Source organism: Myodes glareolus, chromosome 7 (genome assembly GCF_982192425.1).
Source record: "Myodes glareolus chromosome 7, mMyoGla1.1, whole genome shotgun sequence".
NCBI classification, from domain to species: domain Eukaryota; kingdom Metazoa; phylum Chordata; class Mammalia; order Rodentia; family Cricetidae; genus Myodes; species Myodes glareolus.
The window spans coordinates 70,085,564-70,111,340 of record NC_142032.1 but is presented as its reverse complement, the minus strand read 5'-3'; the positions used below and the strand labels follow the sequence as shown (position 1 = coordinate 70,111,340).

At 44.1% G+C, this 25,777-nt stretch overlaps 1 protein-coding gene across 1 annotated transcript in view; it reads right to left on the bottom strand.

The window, feature by feature from the left end:
• The window catches only part of Adam12 (ADAM metallopeptidase domain 12), a 311,146-nt gene that overhangs the window by 221,419 nt on the left and 63,950 nt on the right, over positions 1-25,777 (bottom strand). Inside the window, exon 3 of the mRNA XM_048455333.3 lies at positions 7,308-7,381. Within this exon, the coding sequence (XP_048311290.3) occupies positions 7,308-7,381 (74 nt within the window). The remainder of the gene's footprint in view (positions 1-7,307; positions 7,382-25,777) is intronic.

Genomic DNA, 25,777 nt, shown 5'->3' with positions numbered 1-25,777 from the left:
AGAAACCATACTGAAGCCACTTACAAATGACCGTCAGAGATAACACAAGCACTAATGTTTCAACACTGACTGTTCACAGTGACCCCATTCTGAAGACCAAGAAATGGGGGAGACATTAAACAGCTTCCTGTAGAAACAACGTTGGGTTTCAAAGCTCCTCTCTTAGAATTGTCCCCTGTTGGTGTGGGAGAATTGTCTGTATTCTGTCAATCATGTTTTAAATAATCGCTAATTGGCCAGGCAGGAGGTGTAGGTGGGAAAACCAGACAGGAAGTGGAAATGATGCAAGGAGAGCAGGAGAATTCTGGGGAGGAGGAAGTTGATTCCTCCCACTCCTGCCCATATCATCGAAGCAGCAGGATGTAAGCTGCACTGAAAAAGGTACTGAGCCACATGGCTAAAATAGATTGGAAAAAATGGGTTAATCAAGATGTGAGAGTCAGCCAGTAAGAAGCCTGACCTAATGGGCCAATCAGCATTATAACTTATAGAGTCCTTTGTGTGATTTTTCTCTGGGACTAAACAGCAGGGGGGCAGGGCAGTAAAGAAACCCCCAAACAAGCAGGCTCCCCTCATGTTACACCCTATACCCTGCAGGACATGCCGTCAACTTCCTAGTGACTCATGTCTTATTACTGCAGGCTGTTCAGGGTCCATTATCCATTCACTAATTTTATAAGGGTTCACTGGTGCCTGCGATCAACAGACTGTGGAAGATGGTGGTGGTGCATCAAGACCTCCCCTCAAACCTTAGGCCATTCTTGCTTGTGTTGCCTTGAAGGCACCTGTTGGCTCAGCAGTTTTATTTGCAAGTGCACTGGCCAATTTTCCTGAACTTGCAGGGTTGTTTTTTTGTTTGTTTATTTTTGTTTTACTGTTAACTCAAGCACATTTATCCCCACTTAATCTCATCTTGTTAGTCTTGGCCCATTGACCCAAAGTGTAGAAATCTCTGTAATCCAGATCCTTCTGGTTCAGGAACACTCAGCTTTGTGCTGCCAGGAGAGGTGATTTGGGCACCCCATTATGTCTTTATAGCAGCTGCTGTCAAAACCCTGGGCCAGGGGGAGGCAGAACGCACACTGCCCTAAGGCAACCAACAGCAGCTTCTCCAGATATCTAGTGTGATCCAGGTCAGTATGAATGATGGTCTAACATCCTCTTACAGGGGCATGTTGCCAAGTCTTAATCCATCAGATGCTATCTCCATATTAGCCATATTTCTTTCCTTTGTATGGCATTGTCTGAGGAATGATCTAGTATAAATACCCTTATAAAAATGTCTCAAAAAGTCACAAGGAATTGTACTATTAACTATTTACCTAAAAATATGCATAATCTTGTATATGAATACACATACATTGTTTTAATGAACCTTTCGATCTGAACTTGTGGCACTTCTTTCAAGAGCCTAAGAAAACCTAACAAAAACTTCAATAACAGACATCAGAAGCCCTCTTGAGTTATTGGTCATGGTTGTTCAAGAGACTCCCAAAGCAGATAGTCTCCCATTTTTGCCTTTGGTGGTCCCTCAGAGGTGGAAGCTAAGTTTTTGCTAAAGACACCATGTGCTTCAGAAACAGGGCCCAGAGATCCCTGCACTGGAACTGACCTGAATGTCCCGACCCTGGGGATTAATTTTCATGAAAATTGAAGGCACCATACAATCCCCTAAAGCAGGTAGGCAACTAACAATCCTACTCATCTATGGCACCTATGAAGCAACCTACAACACCTATAAACTACCAGCATGTAGTGATAGCCCCACTGTGCAATAGTGGCACACATATGTTGGTAGTAACCAATAGCTCTCTGATTAGACTTACGATCCACTGAACAAGAGGGAAACCATGCCTGGCAATAGAAACCTAGACAACTATTTAGTCCTGGTGAAGTTATGGATATTGGAGAAGAATCTAGAACTACTACTTTGCTAAACCAGCATAACACCTAATGACAATCTATAAACATTTGTCCTTATGCTCACAGACAACTGAATTCTTCATCGCTCAACAAGGAAGCATCTCTTTGCGATAGAAGGAGACCACTATAGAAAACCGCAACCAACCAAAATGCAGTCGTGGAGTCCAATCCCAATGGATTCATCCTCAAAACAACTCCCATACCCAAGGCTCAGAGGGAAAAGGAGGGGGAAGATTGTGAGAGTCAAATGACCAGGGAACTTGGTGTGAGAGTGAGTCTCTGAGTAACATCCTACACACATAACATCTCACCAACACAACTGACAAAAGTGAGCTGAACAAGGGCACCACCAATGGACATGCTAAAATGAATGAGATCTGCAAGGCTTTAATCCTACATACAAAAAACTACAGACAACTGAGGAGAGCAGGGAGCGGGAAGAGGGGGGGGGACTTCCCTAGGGAAGAGCACACCAAATAATTGCCCAGTGCCAAACAGTCAGCCCTAAAAACATACACATAAGCACATTACATGGACTGAGCAAGTTATACTTAGGGCCATGAGTGTGTGCACAATAACAATCAGTGAAAAGGGGGCCATGATTTGAAGGAGAGTAGAGAGGAGTATTTGGGAAGGTCTGGAGGGAGGGAGAGGAAGGGGGCGATGTTATTGTATTATAATCTCAAAAATTAAAACAAACACCCGCCTAGACATATTTATGCCCACCATGGAACAATGTTTAAACACCCTCTCTACTACAGTTCTGGAGCAAAGTGCTAATTAAACTCGTTCCTTAGAGATGGCTGGAACTGTTCCAGACAGAATAAAAATCAATAGTGACATTCTTTGCGCTCAGAGAATTCCCAAGTATAAATTTAGTTTTCATGGATTTCCCACAAGCAACCACCTTTGATCGGTCTGGGAACAGGGTTTGCAAACAGAAGGCTCCTTGGGGCTGAGAGATGGGTTGAATGGGTCTAGTGCTCTCAATTTGAAAAATACAAAATTGGAAAATAAAATGGCTGTCTAAGCTGGCCAGCATGTCCCATAAAGCATGTCGATCAAAGATGAGGTTTCTGAAACACTGAGGAATGACTAGGGGACCCATGGGGATGTAGGAGAGTCAGAGCGGCTAAAACCTGGTCCCAGCTGTCCCATCGGCAGACAGCAATGTCCTGATAGATGCTGCTTAGGGAAACAATGTTTCTTTAAACACTCAATTATGGCTACACAAACACATATTTTAAGCCACCAGCAGATCTCTGGACAAATTAGGGATGCTAGAAGGCAAATCAAACAGATTCCCTGAAATGAGTATTTAATAAGAATCCAGCTCTGCCCTGTGAAGAACCATCTTACCGTGGAGGAATTTGCAAAGGATAATGAGGGAACTCTGCCAGAATCAGCTTTAGATGATAGCTCTTATGACTGAAGGGGCCAAGGCCACTCTTAGTTCAGTTTTAATTGCTGAGCAGGTTTTTAATTATAACAGATTTCAGGGTATCCAGGGGTTTGGTGCGCAATAGGTAGAGCGTCTTCGCTCTCTGGGAGTTGCCAGAGGATGTTCAAAGGTCTTTAAAAATGGCCCCGCACTGTATGTCCTTTCATGACTGGCACACATGCCACCCTTCCTCTTTTTAAACATTCTGAAGTCTTGACATTTTAAAACGAAATTCTTTCCTAACTTATAATGTGGTATTTTCTTATTGCAAAATGATAAAGGCTTTTATAATTCCTGTGTCCACAGCGATGTGGCAACATGTCATTTAAAAATAAAAACGGACAGCATGTGTGCCATTTCCTGACATGATATTTACATTGGGTACATCACAGAATTTCCTTTTGATAGTAAAGTTCTTCACTGTTTTAATATCTCCCACCAATATAGTTTTGAGGAAGAGACTCGACAGTGAATGACTTTGAACCTGGGGCTAACTCCTAGGCTGTAACAGGCTGGCCATCTGATTGGTCAGACCCTCAACTGTCCTGGGTGCTAAATATTTAAGCAACCTGTTCTTATTTCTTACAGCTTTATTTGACCAAACTTTCTAAATTGAATTTCCTGGGCCAAAGGCTATGGAAATTAAAATTTAATTATATGATGTTTGATTAACTACCTTTTGTGTCTGACAGCATGAGGAGAAACGTAACATTTTTACCCTGCTCACAAAATGGCACATTTTGGGGTATTCATTGCTTCGTTTTTAATAGACATGTAACCTTCTTCTAGAAAGGTCACACTGAATATTTGGGCAAAGCATCATTAAAAGAGTAATAGCAGAATGTTCTAATTATGAAAGCATTACTTTGAACAGAATGTGGTTGTTAAAGTTGGCACAGGTGGGGACTGAGGATGGGGCACACACAAGGCCCTGGGCTTGATTACCAGCAGTGTGAAGAACAAAACTGGTACATCTAGCAATCAGTATATCAAAGCTAGCGTCCCGAGGGATAGGTTATGTCCTTGCCATACATTTTAAATTTATTACAATAGTTTTTTATTAACTTTTTTTTCTTTTTAGCCAGGACTGGCCTGGAAATTCCCTATATAGTCCATACTGGCCTTAAACTTATGGAGAATTTCCTACCTCAGTCTCCTACGTGCTGAGATTACTATATACGCCACCATGCCCAAGTAATCTATATACTTTTTTAAAAGATAGATTTACTTTTAGTTTATCTGTATGGGTGCTTTGCCTACACGCATGTCTGTGGACTGTGGACTGTAGCACCCAGGGAGGCTAGAAGAGAGCACTGAGTCCCCTGAAATTGCAGTTACAGACAGTAGGGAGCTGCCAGGTGGGTGCTGGGAACAGAACCCAGGTCCTACCTCAAGAGCTCGTAACCTCAGAGTCATCTCTTCAGTCCCATAATCCGCACACTTCAAAAATAGGGGCTGACGAAAAGATTAGGGGGAAAAAAAGACATTGAGAATAGAGGGTTTCGACGTTTTCTAATTCTGAGGTTATCTCGGGAAAGGCCTAAAGGGTTGGACAGGAATAAATCGGGGCACCTTGCGAATGATTTTCCACACAAATTATCCTGTCTTGTTGTCAGCCTGCATCGCGCTATCTCCAGTAATGGGGTGAATCACTTCCAGAGGGAGCCACGAGCAGAACGATTCAGCCACTTTCCAACCCAGAGAACCAGATGGGGCCAAGACAGCGTTTTACATGGAGGGACACGTCAATAACGAGAAATGAGAGTATGCAGGATTGTACAAAGACTGTGGTGTCAGCTAGAGAGACCAAAGCAAAGCCACGCTTCTAGGCCAGGGATCCACCTTTGCGCTCACCCTGCCACCCAGGGGTCGCATGCTGGTTTATTTTGCTGTCACTGTCAGTGTCACTCCCTGGCAGTGCTCTCGTCCTGCTCTAGAGCAGACTTTTTGCAGTAAAAACAGAAAGGATTTCATGAGATTTTTCCACTCTCCTACCTGCATCCCTAAGATCATGTGTAAATCAGGCTCACAGCCTTCCCTGTGCTGGGCAACATGTGCCTTCAACAGTCAGATACCCGGAGCACATACCACACAGACATTTCTAAGCCCTGCTGCCAATCATAACAACCCATAGAGAACACGTGACACCACGGGCGTTCTTGTGAGATTTTTGTTTGTTTTCCTGTGTCTTTCAGGTAGCATCTAGAGTATAAGCTTTTTTTTTTCTCATAGCTGTGACCAAATATTTGACAAGAAGCATCTTCAGGGAAGGTTTATTCTGATGGACAGTTGGACAGCCCAGTCCATCATGACAGAGAATGCACGGTGGCAGGGGTGTGAGGCAGCTGGTCATACTGTACCCACTGTCAGGAGCAGAGAGCACAGCAGTGAGACAGGCTATAAAGCCGATCTACCTTCCCCAGAGAAGCCCCACCTTCTGAAGCTTTCACAACCTTCCAAAGCAGTGCTACCATTTGAGAACCAAGTGTTCAAACACATGAGGACAGTTCACATTCTAGCTACATTCCCTAGTTACCTCAATGGAGATATTTTTAAAGCCATATACTTGCAGCAATGAAAAAAAAAGTGAATTTCTCACAATATTCTTAAATGAACAAAAACAGAGGCACTGAGGAGATTGCTCAGAGGCTATAGTTCTTGCTATATAAATATGATGACTTAAATTTGGATCTCCAGCACCCACATAAAAGCCAATATCTACAATCCTAGCACTAAAAAACAAAGACAAAAGGATCCTGGGGCCTTTCCCAGCGAAAACTTAGCTATTTAGCTACAGGCTCAATGAGAGGCCCTGTATCAAAAAGCACAGAGCAATTGAGGAAGTCAGCTGCTGGCTTACACATATAAATACACATCTACATGCATGCATACACACACACACACACACACACACACACACACACACACAAAACACACATCCTCTAATCAATTACAATGTCTAGAAAGATCTTTAAAATATTTACTTTCTGAAGGTAAATACATAAAAGCAATATAATTTTCAGTTCAGAGCCCCAAGTATTCAATCCATGTGCTCGAATCTTATTTTCAAGTCATCAGGATATTAGAAAAGCTAATACATATCATATATTCACTGTTTTGCAAGCCTTTGATCCACTCGGTGGTGAAGGGTAGACATGTAACAAGAAACGCAAAGTGGCAGCTTGCAGATCCCAGGGAGCAGGCTTTGTCATTTCATATATACCAACTGAAAGGACTGTGTGGCCTTAGCTGCCGCATGGCAGGACATCTCTTCCATCTGGCTTTCTTAGCCACAAACTCAAGCTCTGATCTGATGAGCATCCTAATTTGTCCCCACGAAGATTCACTCTGGTTTCTGGGACTGTGTGTCCCCGGTGGATGTCTTCCCTCTTCTCTGTGTCAGCTCCCAAACTCCCCACCCCATCGTACTGAAGAGTGAGGAAGAGAGGCTAGCTCTCCTGCAAGGGGAAAGCTTCAAGCTCCCCTGCTCTAATCCAGGGACCTGGCAAATAGAGTCATCCCTTTAAACACAGACTGCTTGCTGGAAGACCTCATTAGCTAAAGGAAGAATTAAACAGATAAGAAAAGCCCTTTGTAACTGTGGTACTTGTGGGAGGGCCGGTGTGTGAGGGGGCGTAAAATAGAGGTGAAGAGAGTTCTCAGTAAACACTGCTTCACCTGAGAAGTCATACACAAAACGTAACGATGCCCATGCTCTCAGAAAAGCAAACAAAACAAAAATCAGTGCCCTGTTTTCTGGAAATTTATAATTTCTCCCTTCAAGGGACAGATTTTTAAAGAAAAACATAAGATGAGTGTGTAATACTGGAGCAAGCTTGTGAGATCAAATACATCCTGACGGTGACCTAATCATAGAACAGTTTTCAGCGACGTGTCCTAACTTTCTCCTGTTGCTTTCTGAACGAGAATGAAGTTGACTTACTCGTTCCTTTCCAGGCTTAGGATCAGTTCTCGGCTCTCCAGCTGCAGCTGCACAGTCAGCACATCTGGATGATCCTGCAAGATAGATAAGCAGGAAGTTAGCTGGAAAGCACTTGGCTTCACCTTGCCAATAGCCCGATGTTCTACATCAGTATAGTCAGCAGAGAGGAAGGAGGGGGGTTGTCAAGACTGATTTTGAGGGAGGGGAGGGGAAGGGGAAAAGGAGGGGGAGACACTGATTTTCTTCTTGGGGACTTTCTTTGATTCCAAGTACCACGGATTAGAGTGGCAGAACTGGAAAATGGGACTCCTGGCCCTGATGCAGCCTTTGTACCTTTCCCTTTGTCTAGTCCTCCTTTGGACCCTTTCCTCTGAACACCAACCCCATCCATCCCATCTCTCCTTTCCTTGATCTTCCCCAACTGCACAAAGAGCACCTCTATTCCTTACCTGCTCATGGTGGGAAACCTGAAGTCCTTCCCTAGCCTCTCTGGCCACATCCACCCCTCTGCCGGTCCTGCAGAGCTGTTCACTAAAGCACCTCTCCTGCTGCCAAGGCCCCCTCCCATCCTTCCCTTCACCCCTTTCCTGTTCAACTCACAGGCAACACTCAACATGTACCTTCCTCCTGTCAACCCTTCTAACCCAGATCCTCCTGGGTCCGCCTTTCTTTTCTTCCCATCCACCTTCTCCAACGGTGGAAGGACACTTAAAACTTCAGTCTTGCACGAGCTCATTTCCCACAAAACTAATAAGATACTGGCATTTGAACCCAGCCCACGGTTCCCCATGTCCTCTCCTTGACAGGCCTTCAGTTCCTTCAACACATGCCTACGCTGTCCTCCTCCCTCCTTACCTGGCTCTAGTTTCTGATGGTGCCCACCCTTGGAACGCAAGAGTTGACTTGCTGCTCTGAGAATTTGCGCATGCTGGCTTCTCTACCTGGGATGCTTTTCCTGTCTATTGGAATCAGCTTAAAAGTCAGCTAAGAGGAGAGGCATGACCAATGTCCTGCTGCTCTGTCCTTTTCCCCTTAAAAGGAAGGGGCCTCATACCGACTTGTGATCAGTGTGCTGGCTTGTGCTTCTTTATAAAGGCTAAGGGAGTGCTGGGCAAAAATAGGTGGGAGTGAAGGAAGGAATTCATTCATCCTCTCCCCCCCTCCCCGCGTCTCTCTGCTAACCCATTTACCCACACATCTGGGGATGCAGCCCAGTCCTGGGGATGATGCTGCCCACGTTTAGGGTGTGGCTTCCTACCTCAGTGAACACAGTCTAGACAATCTCTCGCAGATACGCCCAGATACTTGTCTTCAAGCTGATACGAGATCTTACCAAGTTGATGACCAGTTCAAACCACCATAGTATACTAGGAGCGGTCTGGTTGATAGAAAAAAAATCCAGTAGAGGAAGAGAAGGGAGGGAGACTCCTTCTGATCGCCTCACTGACTGGATATTTTAGTTTAAAAGCATGCTTACATCCATTTTCCTAATTGTTATTGATTGAAGACCATCAAGCCCAACATTCCTTTTCTGAAGATGATATATTGATTGATCACCTAACAGAGCTACATCCTTTGTTGGATGTGCAAAGAACACTATTCACTGAACCAATCAATCAAATTCTAATCAATATGCCAAAGACATTTAGGCAGTAACTATGATTTTATCTTTTAAACTGAGGAAAGTACCTCTAAACAAATATGTAAAGTACATCAATGCACTTTTCAAAAACAATAAAATAATATGGTACCTACCATGCAAATGAAAATATGGACTATTCACTGAATTGTAGAAAGCCTATTTTCTAGTTCGCTTTTCTGATTCTGTGGTAAACACTGTCACCAAAAGAAACCTGGGGAGGAGAGGGCTTATGTTTCTTACAGATTATAGTCCATCGTTGAGAGAAGCCAAGGCAGGAACTAAAGCAATGGCCCTGGAGGAATGCTACTTACTAGATTATTTCTCCCGGCTTGCTCAGTTACATTTATTATATCAAGCCCAGGTCTAACTGCATAAGGATAGTACTGTTTAAAGTAGGCCCATGCTGTCTTTCGCAAGTGTGTGCCCCAATCTTTTCTTATGAGGGCATCTGCCTTGTTAGGTTAGGACCTACCCATATATTACAGATTGAATTTGAAACATCCCTTGCAGGCTCATGTTTTGAATGCATGATTCCCAGTGTGAGATGCTATTATAATGTTGTGGCATATTTCTGAAATGGGGCCTACTGGTGGAGGTGGGGGCACTAATTACAGGCTCTTGAAGGCTCCTAGTCCTTGGATATGGTTTCACTTTCTGCTTCCTGGTCTGTGCTGGGATGAGTAGCTTCTGCCAATGTATTTCCACCTCCATAAGTTGGGCTGCCACAGCATTCATTCCCTGCCACAATGACTGAAATTGATGATGAGCCAAAATTGATCTATTCTTTCTCAATATATCCTGTAAGGTATTTTGGCCAAGGTGATGGGAAGGTCATTATCATACCCTACAACCTCAGTTTATCCAGGCAGCCTCCTAAAGGCCTCCAGATGTTCCACATGCCATGGTTAGGGGTTGGGGCTTCAGAAGAAAGATCTGACAGGGCCAGAGATGTGGTTCAGTCTACAACATCCTTTCTTCGTTCTTGCATCCCACTCACTCCCTCCCAGAGGCAACCATTATCCTGAACCAGTTCATCATTAATTAATTTTAGTTAACATCTTGGTTACCTTTATAGTTTATTCCCACTATATTATTTCTAAATAAAACTCTGCCTTTGCCCAGTTTTGATTGAGCATTAGCCTCATACCCAGCCCATTCTTCTATGACTCAGCTAGTTTAATCTTATACCTGTAGATCCATATGTGTAGGGGTTGTCTGTTCTGTGTGTTGTTCATTCTCATGAGTTTACAATATTCTATTGTATGAACAATTTCTATATCCACAGTCATGTAAATAAATGCTCATTGGTTATTTTTTTTCAGTCACCTCTCTATACATGACTAGACACATATGTGTCACGTTTGAAACTGAATAGGTTCTATGGGTGTAGGATTTGTCCATCTGCCTTCACTGGGGATTTATACACTGTTTCTAATCTACTAATGGATCATATTACCTCAGTTACTGGATACATGTGTCTGATACTCCATGCCTTTATAGATATCTGACCAAAATATTTTTTAGAAGCCAGGCAAGAAAATTTGTTAAATATAGAAGCACATCTTGTTCGGCTTTATTTGTTTTAAAATTTGTATGTTTATTTGCTTGTTGGACGTCTGTGCCATGACACACATGTGGAGGTCAGAGATCAGCTTGTTAGAATTGGTTCTCACGTTGATTCTAGGATTCTAGGCCTTGAACTCAGGTCCTCTGGCTTAGAAGCAAGCACCATTATCTGATGAACCATTCTCAGCCTGAGGCTTTAGTTTGTATCTCCATTATTGTTAGGCATAGAATTTTTGGCTTTTGGAACGTGTGATCTGCTCTTCCACGAAATTCCAGTTCATGTTTCCTACTCCTGAGTCACATCCCCAGCCCTTCATAAATCTGTCAATGGCAAATTTTACCTTGCCGTGGGTGCTCTGATGACATACCTGTCAGTGGCAGATTTTACCATGTAGTGTGTGCTCTGATGCTCAGACAGACTACTTGCTTGCTAGTATCAATTTTCTACTGGAAAACAAAAGGTCAGTCATTCACAGATAAAAATTACCATTCTTTCCCCACGTCCACAGTATGCATACACCATACAACCACACACATACACACGCAGAGGCACACAAACACACAGAGACATACACACAGATACAGACACATATACAATTTTCAACGACTTAGAAAAATTTGACCCTGACCTTGAAGCTGGGGCCATGTGGCAGTGACTTGGTACCAGACTTAGCAGCAGCAGAGAATCACCCTCAATAGCCATGTCTATTCCCATCATAGCCTGAGGTCATCCTTTCCAAGGGACCCATAGAGAGCCAAAGCCATCCATCTGAACCATCCATGCTGGAAGGTCAGGGGGATCTCATTTTTCAGGCATAACAACAATATTAAAATACTGCGTTCAAGGGAACTCGGGAATAACTAAATCCCTCTCTAGCACTAAATAAATGTTTCAGACTGCAGCCCTGGCATTCATGGGGCACAAGGGAGGCATTTATTGCTATGAATATTTAGAGGCATCTTGATTACCACTTTAATATTAGCACGTTAGCTCTACAGCCTGCAAGATCTGCACACCATGGAATGCAGAGAAGACAAGATTGAACTAAATGCAGGATAGGACCGTGAGGAATTAAGGCAGCGCCATCCCGGGAGGTCCTTGGCTTGGGGCCTATTAGTTATTACATAAGTGATAGTGATTTTTATCGGTGAGTTGGTGATCTTTATTTTTGCAGTGGAAAATTGGTATTAGCATGACCATGTGTCCAGCTGTGAGCCGAGCACAAACCCTCCACATTAAAAGCTGCTTGAACTGTTGCTCAGGGGTAGAGCACTTGTCTAGCATGTATAAGGCCCTGAGTTGGATACCTAGCACTGCCAATATGCATGTGCATACACATACACACACACATGAACATATGAAATGAGGTTTTATTTTTACTTTCCAATACTGGATTCACTAGTTATATCAGGTGATCTCTCCAACTTCATTTTGTGGCCTAAGACACACAATTGCTTTTCCCTCTGGAGAGTATAAAGCACATCTGAAAAAGTATATTCCTTCCCTCTTCTGGCCCAGGCAGGGCTTTAGTTCCCCTCAATGCCACCACCCTGGCCCAGTTCTTAATCTATTTCTGATTATGGAATTAATCAACCCTCACATTTGTAGCAAATGATTTAGATTTTTAAAGATTTAGGTTGCATTCTAGAGTCTAATGTTGACATGTCCTCCCTGGTTTCTCTGTGAGCCCTAACCGTTGACCATTGGCCTGGTCATGACCACCCTAGCAAGCCACATGCTCTCTCCATGGTTCTGCCTCTTCTAGCAGATTTTACCAGTGGAGATTCATTCGTCTTTTCATTTATATTTTAATGGTTTACTTCTTCCAGGTGAGCAGAATCATTGTGAAGGCAAGCATGTAAAGGCTTATCTGTGCATGCTTTCTGTACCAAGCATGGCTACGTAGAGACACACGTAGGTGAAGGATGGCATGGAGATGCAATGGGAGATCCCGAAGGAACACTTTACTTGGGGAGAAGAGAGATGCCAAGACTGTAAACTTCCTCTCTGGAGGCATAAGAGGGACTCCAGACTCTCCCCGCCACACACTGTTGCTGAGAAACACACTGAACCTCTCTAGAGCCTCACAGGCTGCCCACCTCAGCCAAGAGTCTGACACCCCTGAGTGTCCCAGGAAGCTATGACACAGGACCCCTACACAGTCAGTGAGGCCTGAGAATGGATGTGTGTCTTGTTTGCTCTTCTGAGAGTGGGAGGCCAGCAGGGCTTGCTATGGTTGAGAAAGGTACTTCCTGTTTTCCACTCCCTACCCCTTGTGATGCTGGGAAAGACCCCAGAATGACAGGCCAGAACTGTGCTACATAGCCACACCCACAGCCCCAAGGGAGCTGAAGGGTTAATCTATCTATGGCCCGGGATAATCAACAATGGTGTTCCTTTCTAGTCTCTCAGCCAGAGATTCATTTCTCCTCCTCCACTCCTGTGCACTTCAGAATTAAGACACCAAAGCAAATGGGTGAGGCTCTACCTAGGGCCACAGGAAAGAAGCTGAAAGACTTACGACTTGTGGATATTCCCGTAAAATTCGAGGTGAAGAATAGAGAATGCACCAGAGAACAGAGAAACCCTGGGTCCACCCGCATGGGGCGCTGCTGGAGAGAGCCTAGCAGGGGGATTTCATGAAATCCCTCTCCTTAGAGGCCCGTCTCCTAATGATTTTGTCTTCTGGACCTCACAGAGACACGATAGGAACAGGGCTGGGTGGTGACAGGATGTCCTGGGGGTGCTACAGTGACGTGGCCGCCAATACGTAAGACTGTGTAATTTCCATGGTGCCGTCCACCTTGGTTTTAGAGACAGGGTCTCTTTGTTGGCCGGGGGCTCACTGTTTAGGCTAGGCTAGCTGGCCAGCGAGCCCAAGGACCCACTTGTTTTTGCCTCTCCAGCACTGAAATGATATGTAGTATTACACATGCCTGTGTGGAGTTACCAATGAGGTTAATTGGGACAGGAAGTACCCATTACGGGTAGCACTATTCCCTGGGCTAGGATCAAGGACTGTAGCAAGGGAGTGAGTGAGCATTCATTGCTTTCTGCTTCTTGACTGCAGTTACAACAGCTCCAGCTGCCTCCAGCTCCACTGCTGTGACTTCCCAGAGGACCTGAGAAACAAACGCATGCTTGCAGAATAAGCAAATTTATAGCCTGAGCTGTCTTCCCAGCCTTGCCTTGCTCACTTTGAAGATGAAGGAAAAAAAAATTACAGACTTTGGCCCTAAGCCACAAAGAGCAGATTCTGCCACACCTCTAAGGAACTGAAATGGATCCTGCCTTGGTGTCTCCTGAGACGCAGGCTGGCTGAGTTGTCTTCTTTATCTTGTTGGGATTTGGAGTCAAGCCACACCCCACTCACTGGACTTCAGGCCAGTGACCTGGGAGATGAGAAACAGACGCTGGTTTAAGCCATCTAAGTCAAGGCCATTTTTTACAGAAGCATTCGAAGCTGACATCATTAAGAAGATTGTGGTAGGATTCTGAGCGGTAAAATGCCTGTTTGTAAACCTTCCTACTTGATGAAATGGGAATGTGTCTTCCTTATAGAAACCCAACAGCAAACGGAACCATGATTTCCTAGCCTGATGGCAGGGAGACACCATTTTACTTATTATTTATTGCAGTTTATCCAGATGAAGCTCTTTTTACAAGCTTTTTGTATTTAGATCTAAATGGCCATCGTAAATTGTTTTTCTTTAAAATTTTCATAAAGCGATGTTATATGTTTATTAATTGAGGCTCTATTTATGAGTCAGGCTTCAGGCCAATCCTGGGTGGACGGGCTGGAAACAAATTAGCTTTCTCCTTTCTCCCACATGGGAAGACGATTTTAAGTAATCTGTATGTGAACACCATCACAGTAGCAGACAGGCATGAATAAAAGCTTGCGTGGATACAGTGCAACACACATCTCTAAACTTCACCTTGGCTTGACATAGCTTAAAGGTAATACTTCCTATGGTGTGCAGATGCAATCATGGCATTAAAAATATTATCGTCTAGCACAGAATTGCCTTCCGGAATGGCCTTCCAACAACACAGCATGCACTCTGTGAATTAACCAGAAATCTTGGTTTCCTATTCAAAGTTCATTTATCTAACTAATTTGATGTCTGGAAACATTTACAGTCTGCTTTGTTTTCCCCCTCAGCAACACCATTTCAAGCCTGTCACTCAGAGGAAGTTAATAGCTTAAGTTGCTAGTTTGTTTGCACGCGAGCTGTCTTCTAGAGAGAATGCACCTCTCGCGTGTTGACCGAGAGCCATTTACCAAGCATCACGGCAATTGCCTTCAAATAAACATTAGCAGAATATAGGAAGCCCTTTAAAGAGAACCGCCATCGATCACAGCGGCACTGCCACGTTGCTGTGGACTCAGCAAAGCTCGGTGCAAGCAACTCCTATTACAAACAGGATTACGGCTAATTGCTAAGCTTTTGTAAACCCATTCTAACTGCGCCATGAAAACTCCCCCCAAGCTGCACGCAGCCCTTGTGAAGAGAATTCACATGTCATGATAATCAGACACACAGCACAACTGTCACCAGATTTGCCCTTTGCTTGCTGTTGTGCTATTTGTTGAGTATTTGAACTTGTGGGTTGGGGGGTAGAAGGAAGCAGAAGGTGAAGAAAAGAGGGTGCAGGCTGATGCTGGCAGAGTAGAACCTCTGGAATTGGGAGAAGAGGATAGGTGTAGGGAATGGATGCAATCCCAGGCTCAGCCATGAGGACTACAGACTCGGGAAGAGTCCAGGGTTCAGCCCCTCTAGGTGTGCGATCTCCCTGTGGCCTCTCATTTCCCTAGGCTAGGAAATGTTCCAGTCTTCTTTATCAGCAAAGAGTTCCCACTCTGACCCAGAGAAGTCCTGGAGGAAGCCCAACCTATAACATCTGTCACTAAAAGAGAAGTGGGATTCAGCCCTTCCTTTTAAAACATCAACGGACCCTCAAAGCCACTGCCACAAACAGGGACTTAGTCTTTTATGCAGAAGGCCCTCTACCTTAGGGTTTTAGGTCCCCCTCCTCTCCTGGATCACACACATGTCAAGAAAGCCCTGTCTCATAGCACTATCAGTAGCAACCACAAGGTTTCAGAGTTTAAAACTCTCACCTCCTCCAAACACCTCATCTTGTGCTCCCTTCTCGCCCTTGCATCCGCCCTCCTTTGGGGCCACACCATCCTCCATCTTAGATCTATATTGACTTGGGTCCTGTGATTCCTTTTGCGGTCTGTCTGAAATTCTCTGCTCTCACCTGATCCTACCCTCTCCCAGTCAGCCCTATATGGTTGTCCTTCAACCTGTGACTGGGTTATATCCGGTTATAAACTTGCAGTTGGGAATACTGTAAGTCAAGATCCACTCAGTCCACCTGACCTGCACTCTTTCCTTGTTACTGTGATGAAATACCCAGAGAAAGGCGACAGCAAGAATCAAGGACTGATTTTGGTTCACTTATTTGGCTCACGGATTTGGGGGGTTCGATAAGGGAGAGAACGCCACAGCAGCAGGAACTGAAGGCACCACACACAGACAAGAAACAGAGAGCAATCAATGCCTGTGCTTAACTCACTTGCTGCTTTCATATGGTTCCAGATCCTGGTGCTGTCTATGCCCCAGGCCAGGCCCTTCCACCATTTTTATAGCACTGCTGGGTCTGTATTTGTGTTTGTTTTTGCAGTTCTAGGCCCCAAACCAAACAATATTGTACCACGTAATCAAAACGACAGCAAGAGAAGGTTTTGAATGTTCCTATAGCAAAGAAATGACAAAAGCTTGGGATGATGAAGCACTTGCGCTAATATCTTGGGTTGATCATCACATAGTGGGCTATATTATGGAAATAGACTGAAAAAATACTGGCTATATTTACTCTACTGAAATATTATATCATGGCCAGCAAAAATGTACAAAGATTAGACAACTAAAAGTAAACTTTAGGTGCCGGAGAGGTGGTTCCGTGAGTAAAGGCCCTTGCCGCATCATCAGCTTGACAACCTGAGTTCAGTCCCAGAACCCACATAAATGTGGGAGGAGAGAATTGACTTATTCTGACATCATATATATATACTCTGTAACATATATGCTCATATACATACAGCATATGCACATATATCACATATACACATGACATATAAATAAAATCATTTTTAAAAAGTATGTCTTCTGACCCATTGTACCCTTCATGGATAGGGCCTATCAGGTTCATTGCTTCTCACTCACTCTGCCTCTTAACTGTGCTGCCATGTTCCGCCTGGCATAAGTTCACTCGAGTTTATGGCTGGACCTTCTTCACTTGCCAAGAGGCCCTTTGACATTTCAGCCAACTTTAAAAAGACACCCACAAGACTCAGGCCATGTTCTCTTGCATAGAAAGTGTGAAAGCAGAGTTAAGGCTGGAACTCAGTGACCAGTTCACAGAGGTCTGTGGCTTTGTCTTTGATACCAGAAAACAGTAGGCAGGGAAGAGGGGAGAAGGAAAAGAGAGGGGAAAAAAAGAAGAAAAGGAGGGAAGGAAACTGGAGGAAAGTCATCGAGGTGAGAAAGTCCCACCTCCAGCAATGAAAAATAAAACAGTCCAAAACCAATGCTTGGGGGATTTATGCCATCAATTCATTATGAAATGGATTCACCAGCAAACGTTCCCAGGATAGATCTACACACCGTGCTAAGTGCATGGTCTACCCCAATACCAATCTTGATCAGAATCATTAAAATATTTTAGACTGGAAACATGGCTCTTAGCTACATGGTAGCTGAAATTGCATCGACAAATTAGATATTTAAATTCACCATTAGCATAAATAATCTTCAGAACAAAGTAGAAAGACAAAGCCTGGAAGAGGATGAGGCTTGATGACACTTGGTGCTTACTGACACCTTGTCTGTTTGGAGCCTTCCTAGAGGGACCAATTTGAAATTGGATCATGGGAGTGGAGGTAAGGCAGCAGGCAGTGAGGAGGTCACTGTGAGGACTCTCAGACATGAACCAAAATACAAGCTGGGTGGAGGTGGGTGGGAGACAGGTCACAGCCATGACATCACATGTCTTTGCTTTGGGAGGAAGGCCAGGACATTCAAGGTTTACATCGCATCCTCTGCAGAGAAGGGAAGGGTGACTCCATTCCTATGAATGGCCTTACAAAACCCCATAATTTTAGATGATAGTCAATTTAACTGGATGATAAAATAAAACAATGTTGAGTTGACGGCAGGAAAAAGAGAGGACAAGACTCAGCTGACAGATGGACTGAGTGTGTGACTGCATAATTTATAACGACCCAAAAAGGTTTGTAACAAATGAAAACCAAAATTCCATTATTTCCTAGAGTTAGAATGTCTATTGAAAAAAAAAATCTTTATTTGTAAGCATCAAAGTTTCCAGATTGCTTACTCAAACACATTCTGTATAAGCAAAAGTGCATGTGCATCCATCCCTGGTGTCTGGGGAAGGGCCTCACCTACGGTCTGTGATGGAACAGGGTGCGTAGAATCTGATACTTGACCATCTAGTTCAAACCAAACATTCTCCTGCCGGTTCCTTGAGGGTAAAGTGGTGCAGAAAACACACAAACAGCTTCGCAGGAAACCAGAGCTCATCTTTTCACAAGAAACTCCTCCTCTCCCCAAATTAATTAGGGTCATGCTGAACCAGGGCCAAACTCAAGCTCCACCACTTTCTGCCAGACCTGGTCATTGTCAGGGGATCTCAGCTCCACTTCCTCATCGTGAGCATGGCTCACCAGCGGGCGATTAAAGGACACCATTCGCGTCACTACTAGGTCAAGACTGGCACACAGCAGCACTCTCTGGGACTTGCGGTGAATGTTTGTTCTGGTCCTGCCTCTGTTGCTCTCGTCTCATAACACTCCTACTCTCACATAGAATTCAGTTTCCAGTTTGCAGCAAGACATTGTACCTGATCACAAAACGCATAAAACCATGCACTTATTGCTCTCCTCATGGCACGATTGAGAGGAGTCACTCCTAAGAACAACACCTGAACTATCGCCTGAAATTACCTGAAAGAAAAGGGAACTGGGAACACTGTGGAAGGTGTACAGGACCTGCACGGCCTTCCCAGCAAGAACCCACACCTCCCTGCCACCATCCCACCTGCACAGGTTTTAAATTCTTCACCTACCCCAGAAAGATGCCGTTAATAAAGAAAACCAGAACCAAACAAAGAAAACAAACAATGGACACAGGGTGGACAGGAGATTGAAAAAGATGTGTGGTGATAGTGTTGAACAGCAGAGTCACACATAGATTCATGCAAGTACACACATACTCAGGCATGCACACATATATCTAAACATACAAAACACATGTACACTTGTGCAAGCATATGATACACATGCATGCATATACACATAAATATATATGCAGACACATACATATGCATGCACATGCGTACATGTGTATACACACATCCATAAGTATATGTGCACATATATACATATATGCGCACACATACGTGCACATACATGTGTATGCACACATTCCTATGCATACACACATATACAAGTATATACACACATATGCATATATCTATATGCATCTATACACATGAACAGATTTATACAATACACACATATGCACACATATATAATACATACATACACACAAATAGGCATTCATGCAACACCTGCATGAGCATAGGTGTATGTACATATGCACATACATGTATGTGCATTTGCTTACATGCATATGTATGCACACATATATTCACATATACACTCATGTGTACAGGTAAACACACATAAATGAAGGCACACATATACTTGCAAACATCTGCACATGCGTGCACACACACACACACACCACAAAGATAAATTCTGCACCGACACACTTTCTCTCCGCAACCCATCAAAATTCCCAGAAGCTGAGGTCTTGAAGAACTGGACCTGGAGAAGAACAGACACGCCCCTCTCCCTGGGAACCAAATTAAGTTTGAAAATAGTTTTCTGTTTGGTGTACAATGCCCTGTTTCTTACTGAAACTCTTTTAACATGTAGTTAACAAGAAAGCAATGCAAAGCCATTGCCTCCTTCCCCAAACCCATCAGTGGGGCCTCACTCTCATTCCTTCAACTATCACTGGGGTCTGTGACTGACTGTCAGTCTAGCCTGGCTCAGGAAGCCGGTCAGGTATGCAAGGTTCTCTTCACAATGTAGCAACACTTAGACTAGTTATGATAGCAGCCACCTCATTTAGAGTCCAGGAAGCCCCCTTTCCCCTTTGACTGGTGCCCTCTGGGTCTATAAATTCAGTCCCAGAGAGCTCGGGCTCAGCTGCTGTGATCCACTGTTTCATAAGCATGGCTATTGTTTCCGATCTCCCCACACTAAACCTGTGCACGGGCTTTTTTTTTTTTTATTGAACCACAGACCTTGTCACTTTGCCTACAGAGTTATCCTGTGAGTTGTGACCTGAGGGTTCAAACTATCAAGAGCTTTTAACGCTGTAGCTCCTCTAGCCAACCTGGTAGCTGCCCAGGGCCATGCCAGATTTATTAAAGTATGAAACGCCAGTGTTGGTGGGGGGGCCAAGAAACAGGAATTTCCATGCACAGCTGGTAGAAGTGTGAACTGGCCCAGCCTTCCACGAGGCAATCTGGAAATTGTTATCATATTCCGTAGCAATGCACACGGCTTTGAGTCAACAATTCCACTCTTCAGAATTCATCTAGGGGAAATAACCCGGAGCACGCAGAGAAAGAAGCTGCAAGATGCCTGGCCTACTTCACAGTGAACAGTTGGAACACACCTGTAAGCATCTTCCCACCCAGGGTTGGTGACAAAAACAAACAAGAAACTTCGGTATGATGCTCATAGCTTTAAACGGACAGTTGGAAGGATAACGGTGAACATTAGCTATTTGAACATCTCCTTTTACCTTGAAAACAGCTAAAGAAGATGGCAGGGGCCTTTTGAAATGATGTTTGAAAGCAACAGAGACTTTACACAGCAATAAAGCCCTATAGGACTATGATCCAGCTTGGGAAGAAAAGCTAATGTGAAGCCCGGAATTTGGAGAGTAGCGTTCTGCTGAAGGCATCTGTATAGCTTAGAGGAGGTACCAGAAACTGGATAGGTGAGCAGCTAAGAAATGGTACTGATGATGCCCATTCCACCCACACCCCACACCTGCCTCAGGCTGGGCAGGGTTCTTAAAACCTGGTGCTTTCTCCACTTTCACACAGTTCTGGACTCCCTGCCTATGGAATGGTGTTGCCCACGGTGGACTGGATCTTCCTGTATCAATTAATTGAATGAAGACAATCTCCCCGCAGCCATCACCAATGTAAACAATCCTTCACTAAGACTCTCTTCCCCAGTGACTTTAGGTTGTATCAAGTCTATAATTAAAGCTAACCATCACACTGCTGGATAGCCTACAGCGCCAGTACAGCCCCTACCTGCCATCCACAAAGAATGATCCAGCCCAAGTGCTAACAGCTCCATACTGGGCGAACCCCAGCTCCAGTTTCCTTTCTAAATCGCTGTGTTCAACCAGATGGTCTATAACTCTGTGAGTGAGAAGAGCGCTCCAGCTTTCGCGGCTTCCATTCTTGTTATTTTATTTACACGTCTACAAACAGATGTGTTGTGTACTTCTGAAGACCACCTTTGAGTGGGGGAAGAACATGCCAAACCGTAAAGACATTCAACACATGTCAGGGTGAATGTCCTTAAAGTAATTACATGTATGCCCTTGATCTGAAAGAGGCTCGTCTTTAGGTCTCATGGAAAAGGACGGTGGGGTATGTCAGCAGGGCAGAATGAAAATCTGCATGGTTTTGAGTTAAATATGAAAAAACCAGGAGGTAGAATAAGGAACGTGAATGGCAGAATGATGGGTGCTGTAGTTGGCTGGTGGGTTTCTTAGAGAAAGGGGTATGTTTGCATGAGGTCACAGCTCATAGGGTGTGACTAGTTGGCAAGAGCCTCGAGGGCAGTCATCAAGGTTGTACTTAGTTCTGAGCCAAGGAAAGACGTGGAGCCTTATGAGTCCTCTGAGAAATACACAGAAGACGAACACCATATTGCTCACTCTCCTCCCACCAAGATGCAGACATCGTGGCTTGCAAGTTCCCCCGTGCTCCCCCTTACTTGACACAATGAACACTCTGCATGCTGGAATTAGAGTTTGTCCTCGATCACGGGGGTCTAAATCACTTAATCCTTCTCAAATGAAAGGGACATGTATGGGTAGCATGTATCATGACCATGGGACAGCTTGAGGCGCTTAAGAGAAATTCTCAGTTCCAAATCGTGTATGAAAACATCCTGATTTTATCTAAAGTTTCAACATTTTCTGGAGAAGCAACACACTGTAGTGTGTTCTCCACAGGGATTCCTGGGGCTGTCCAACTCTGAGGCTTAAGTCAAATAATCATTTGGCTTCATCTTCTTATTGTTGCTTAGACTACGCTCTCACCCCCACCATGCTTTGACCACTCCATGCTGTCCATTCGGAGAGACTATGTTTTGGTGCCAAACTCTGCAAGCGAACCCTTCAGCTTTTAGACCTTCCCTCTCTCATCAGCTCATCCCTGCTGCAGTCACAGGCGCATTCTCTGTCTTTGTCCCTTTTGTGAGTGAGCCCAAGGAGTTTGGGCCAAAAGTAGAGAATCAGCCATTTCATAAAAGAAATAAAATAATTGGTCTTTTATGCTATTTTGAATATGATAAATGGGCTTCAGCAAAACAAAGGATCATAAGAAGTAAGACCATGGAGAGATGGAAAGAATGCACCCCTTGCTTAGGGTGAGGATGCTTAGATAATGAGAAGGAGGGGGGCTGAGGCACAGAAGGGTGGAAGGGAAGGAGGGAGCTGAGAGCCTGAAGTGATCTCCGTAAACATCAGACAAGATGATTTATACCTGGTTGTTCTCAGCGACGACACTTCATCACCCTGAGTTATAGCTCTCTGCTGGGAAAGGACGCCGAGAAGGCTCCGAGAGTGTCACAGATCGCGTCTCACACAGGGAGGCCCAACCATGTGCACTTGCGCTCTTAACACAGCAAATATTCCTTCTTACATCTAATTTCTACAACGTGGGCACGGAGATAACGATGTCAGCAAAGAGGTGACTCCCAGATGGGGACAAAGGAGCAAGGGTATGGATCGGTCTGGTCATGAAGGAGACAAAGCAGGAGTCTGGATGCCTATGAGCACACCCATCCTGGGAAATAAGACACAGAGGACTAATGCAATCTTTTTAATGCCTGATGTGTCAATCATTTTAACAAATGAATTCGTATTTGTGCTGCTGGTTTTGAGACTGAGTCTTACGTATCCCCAGCTGGTCTTGAACTTATCATATAGCTGAGGATGGTCTTGAATTTTTAGTCCTCTTGACTCCGCTACTGGAGTGCTGGGATTTCAGGCACACAGCTCAACGTCTGGTTTATGTGGTGCTAGGAATTGAACCCAGGGCTTCCAGATATTAGGGATAATAGGTAAATATTCTTCCCAAGTCAGCTATATCCCCCGTCCCTGAAGGTAGTGTTTCTCTGCATGCAGCGTGACCCATGTACTTCAGCAAGCAGAAATTTCTTTTCGTGAGAAGGTTAGGACATCCCCAATTGCCATCAGAGGTCACCAGACTTTTGGTGTTATCGTTGCCTCTGCTGAGCTGTGTGTGTCACTAAGGTAACAGCAGCGGTGTCCTTGCTGCTGTCCTCTCATAGGAAAAGCACAGACAGACCTGCACGGCTCTTCAGCCTTAGCTGTTTTTCCCTCCTGCGGAGTTAGTCTTGTGTGATCAGTGGGACTCGCTGAATAGTTGCTGAGATCCAGTGAGAAAGAAGACAGGGCAGAGAGATCTAACAGTGTCCAAGGGGCCATTTCTCAAGGAAGGCTGTTCTGGGCCATCAAAAAAGCTTTACATTAGAAGGGCCTCTGCTTTGAGGACAAGCTTGCTTTGCAAGGTCAGAGGGTAAAGAAGAAAAGATGTGTTTGAAGGCTGGTGTCAAGCCAGCTTTAAGAACAACCATGGTGACTTGATTTCTTGATTTATAACAAACAGCTTACATTTCCTGACTGTGAGACCATTGTCATGGTGACCTGGGCAAGGATTCCAGGTAGAAAGTACTCTAAAATTCTCCCACTGACTACAACTGACAGTAATCTGTAAGTGAAAGGGCTCTGGGGAGTTCAGATGCCTTCCTCAGTCAAACCTCCTCCCATGATGCATTCATCCATTTTTCATGATGTATTAGACATGTTTATTTTGCCTAGGAAAATACTCGGGAGTGAACTCCTGCTGCCCCTAGCAAATATATGTTGGGCTTTCTAAGAAATTTCCAAATTGTTTCCCAAAGTGGTGTTCTCACTCAGAATATATACTAATGATAGCTACATTTACCCTCATGAACATAGTACACCAAATCTAAAGTATTAGTATTGTTAGTGTTGTTATTATATGTTGAGCTATTATCTAACAGAAATCTCCGCTGAAAGCCTGTCTAGTTTATCCTCCTTTTGTTTCTACAAATTTCATGAAAATTTTTATAAAGGAAACATTTAAGATTGAAGGTTGCTGTGATTAGAATTAGGGCCGGGTTAACTGGCCTGTTTTCATTCTGGATTACCCTTATTTTCTTTTCCAATCAAAGTTGTTATATCAAATCTATTACAACTAATAATGTTAGACATCTTGTGGTGGTTTGAATAGGAATGGCTTCCATTCCTATTTGAATGGAATTCATGTATTTGAATTCTGGTAATTAGGAAGTGGCAATACTTGAGAGGGATTAGGAGGGATAGCTTTGTTGGTGTAGGTGTGACCTTCTTGGAAGAAATGTGTCACTAGAGTTGGGCTTTGAGGTTCCAGAAGCTCAAGCCAGGCCAGAGGCTATCTCTTCCCGCTGCTGCATTCACATTCATATGTAAAACTCTCAGCTGTCATGTCTGCCTGCATGCTGCCATGCTTCCTGCCATGAAGACTATGGACTAAACCTTCTAAACTGTAAGCCAGCCCTAGTTAAATGGTTTTATTTATTTATTCTCAGTATTTTTTAAAAAGAAAACAAACTATCTTTTTTCATTTTACTTATCAATTCCAGTTCCCACTCTCTCCCCTTCTCCCATCCCCTCCACCTTTCCCACCACTCCACGCCCCATCCACTCTCTAGAAAGGACAAGGCACATTGCTCCGAGAAGGACCAAGCTCCTCCCTACTATATCCAGGCTAAGGAAGGTGTCCATCCAAACAGAATGGGTTCCAAAAAGCCAGTACAAACAACAAAGACAAATCCTAGTGCCACTGCCAGTGGCCCTGCAATCTGTCCCAGCCATACCACTGTCACCCCAATTCAGAGGGTCTAGCTTGGTCTTATGCTGGTTCCTTCTCTGTCTGGCTGTAGCTGGTGAGCTCCAATTAGTTCAGGTAAGCTGTTTCAGTGGGTGTCTCCATCATGGTCTTGACCTCTTTGCTCATATTCTTATTCCTCCCACTCTTCAACTGGACTTTGGTATGGACCTACTTATAAGTGGATACTAGTTGTAAAGCAAAGGATAATGAGCCTATAGTTCTTGTCCAAGAGAAGCTAAGTAACAAGGAGAACCCTAAAAGAAACATACATAGATTCCCCCTGGGAAGGGGAAATAGAAAAGATCTCCGGACAAAATTGGGAGCATGGGGGTTGGAGTAGAAGGGGAGGGGAAGGGAAGAAGGAGAGGGGAGAAGAGAACTTGAGGGAACGGGATAGTCGAGATGGGAGAAGGACAGAGGTGGAGAGCAAGGAAAGAGATACCTTGATTGAGGGAGCCATTATGTAGTAAGCAAGAAACCTGGCACTAGAGAAATTCCCAGGAATCCACAAGGATGGATGATTCCAGCTAAGACAGACCCTAAGCAATAGTGGAGAGGGTGCCTGAATTGGGGTTGCCCTGTTAGATTGATGACTAACTTAAATGTCAACCTTCATCCTGCAATGGATGGAGACAGGGAAAGAGACCCACAATAGAGCACTGGGCTGAGCTCCCAAAATGTTTTCCTTTATAAGAGCTGCTGTGTTCCTAGTGTCTCTTCACAGCAACAGAACACCGACTAAGACAGAAGTGGTCAGATCTTAATCAAAGTCAGCATCTATCTATCTTTTCACTTATCTATATGGATACACACCCATATACATGCATATATATGTATATGCATATCTATTCATCCTTTCACTGTTTTCTACAGGAATTTATTTAGCTAGTGATATATTTCACATGTATTTCAACTATATTTTAC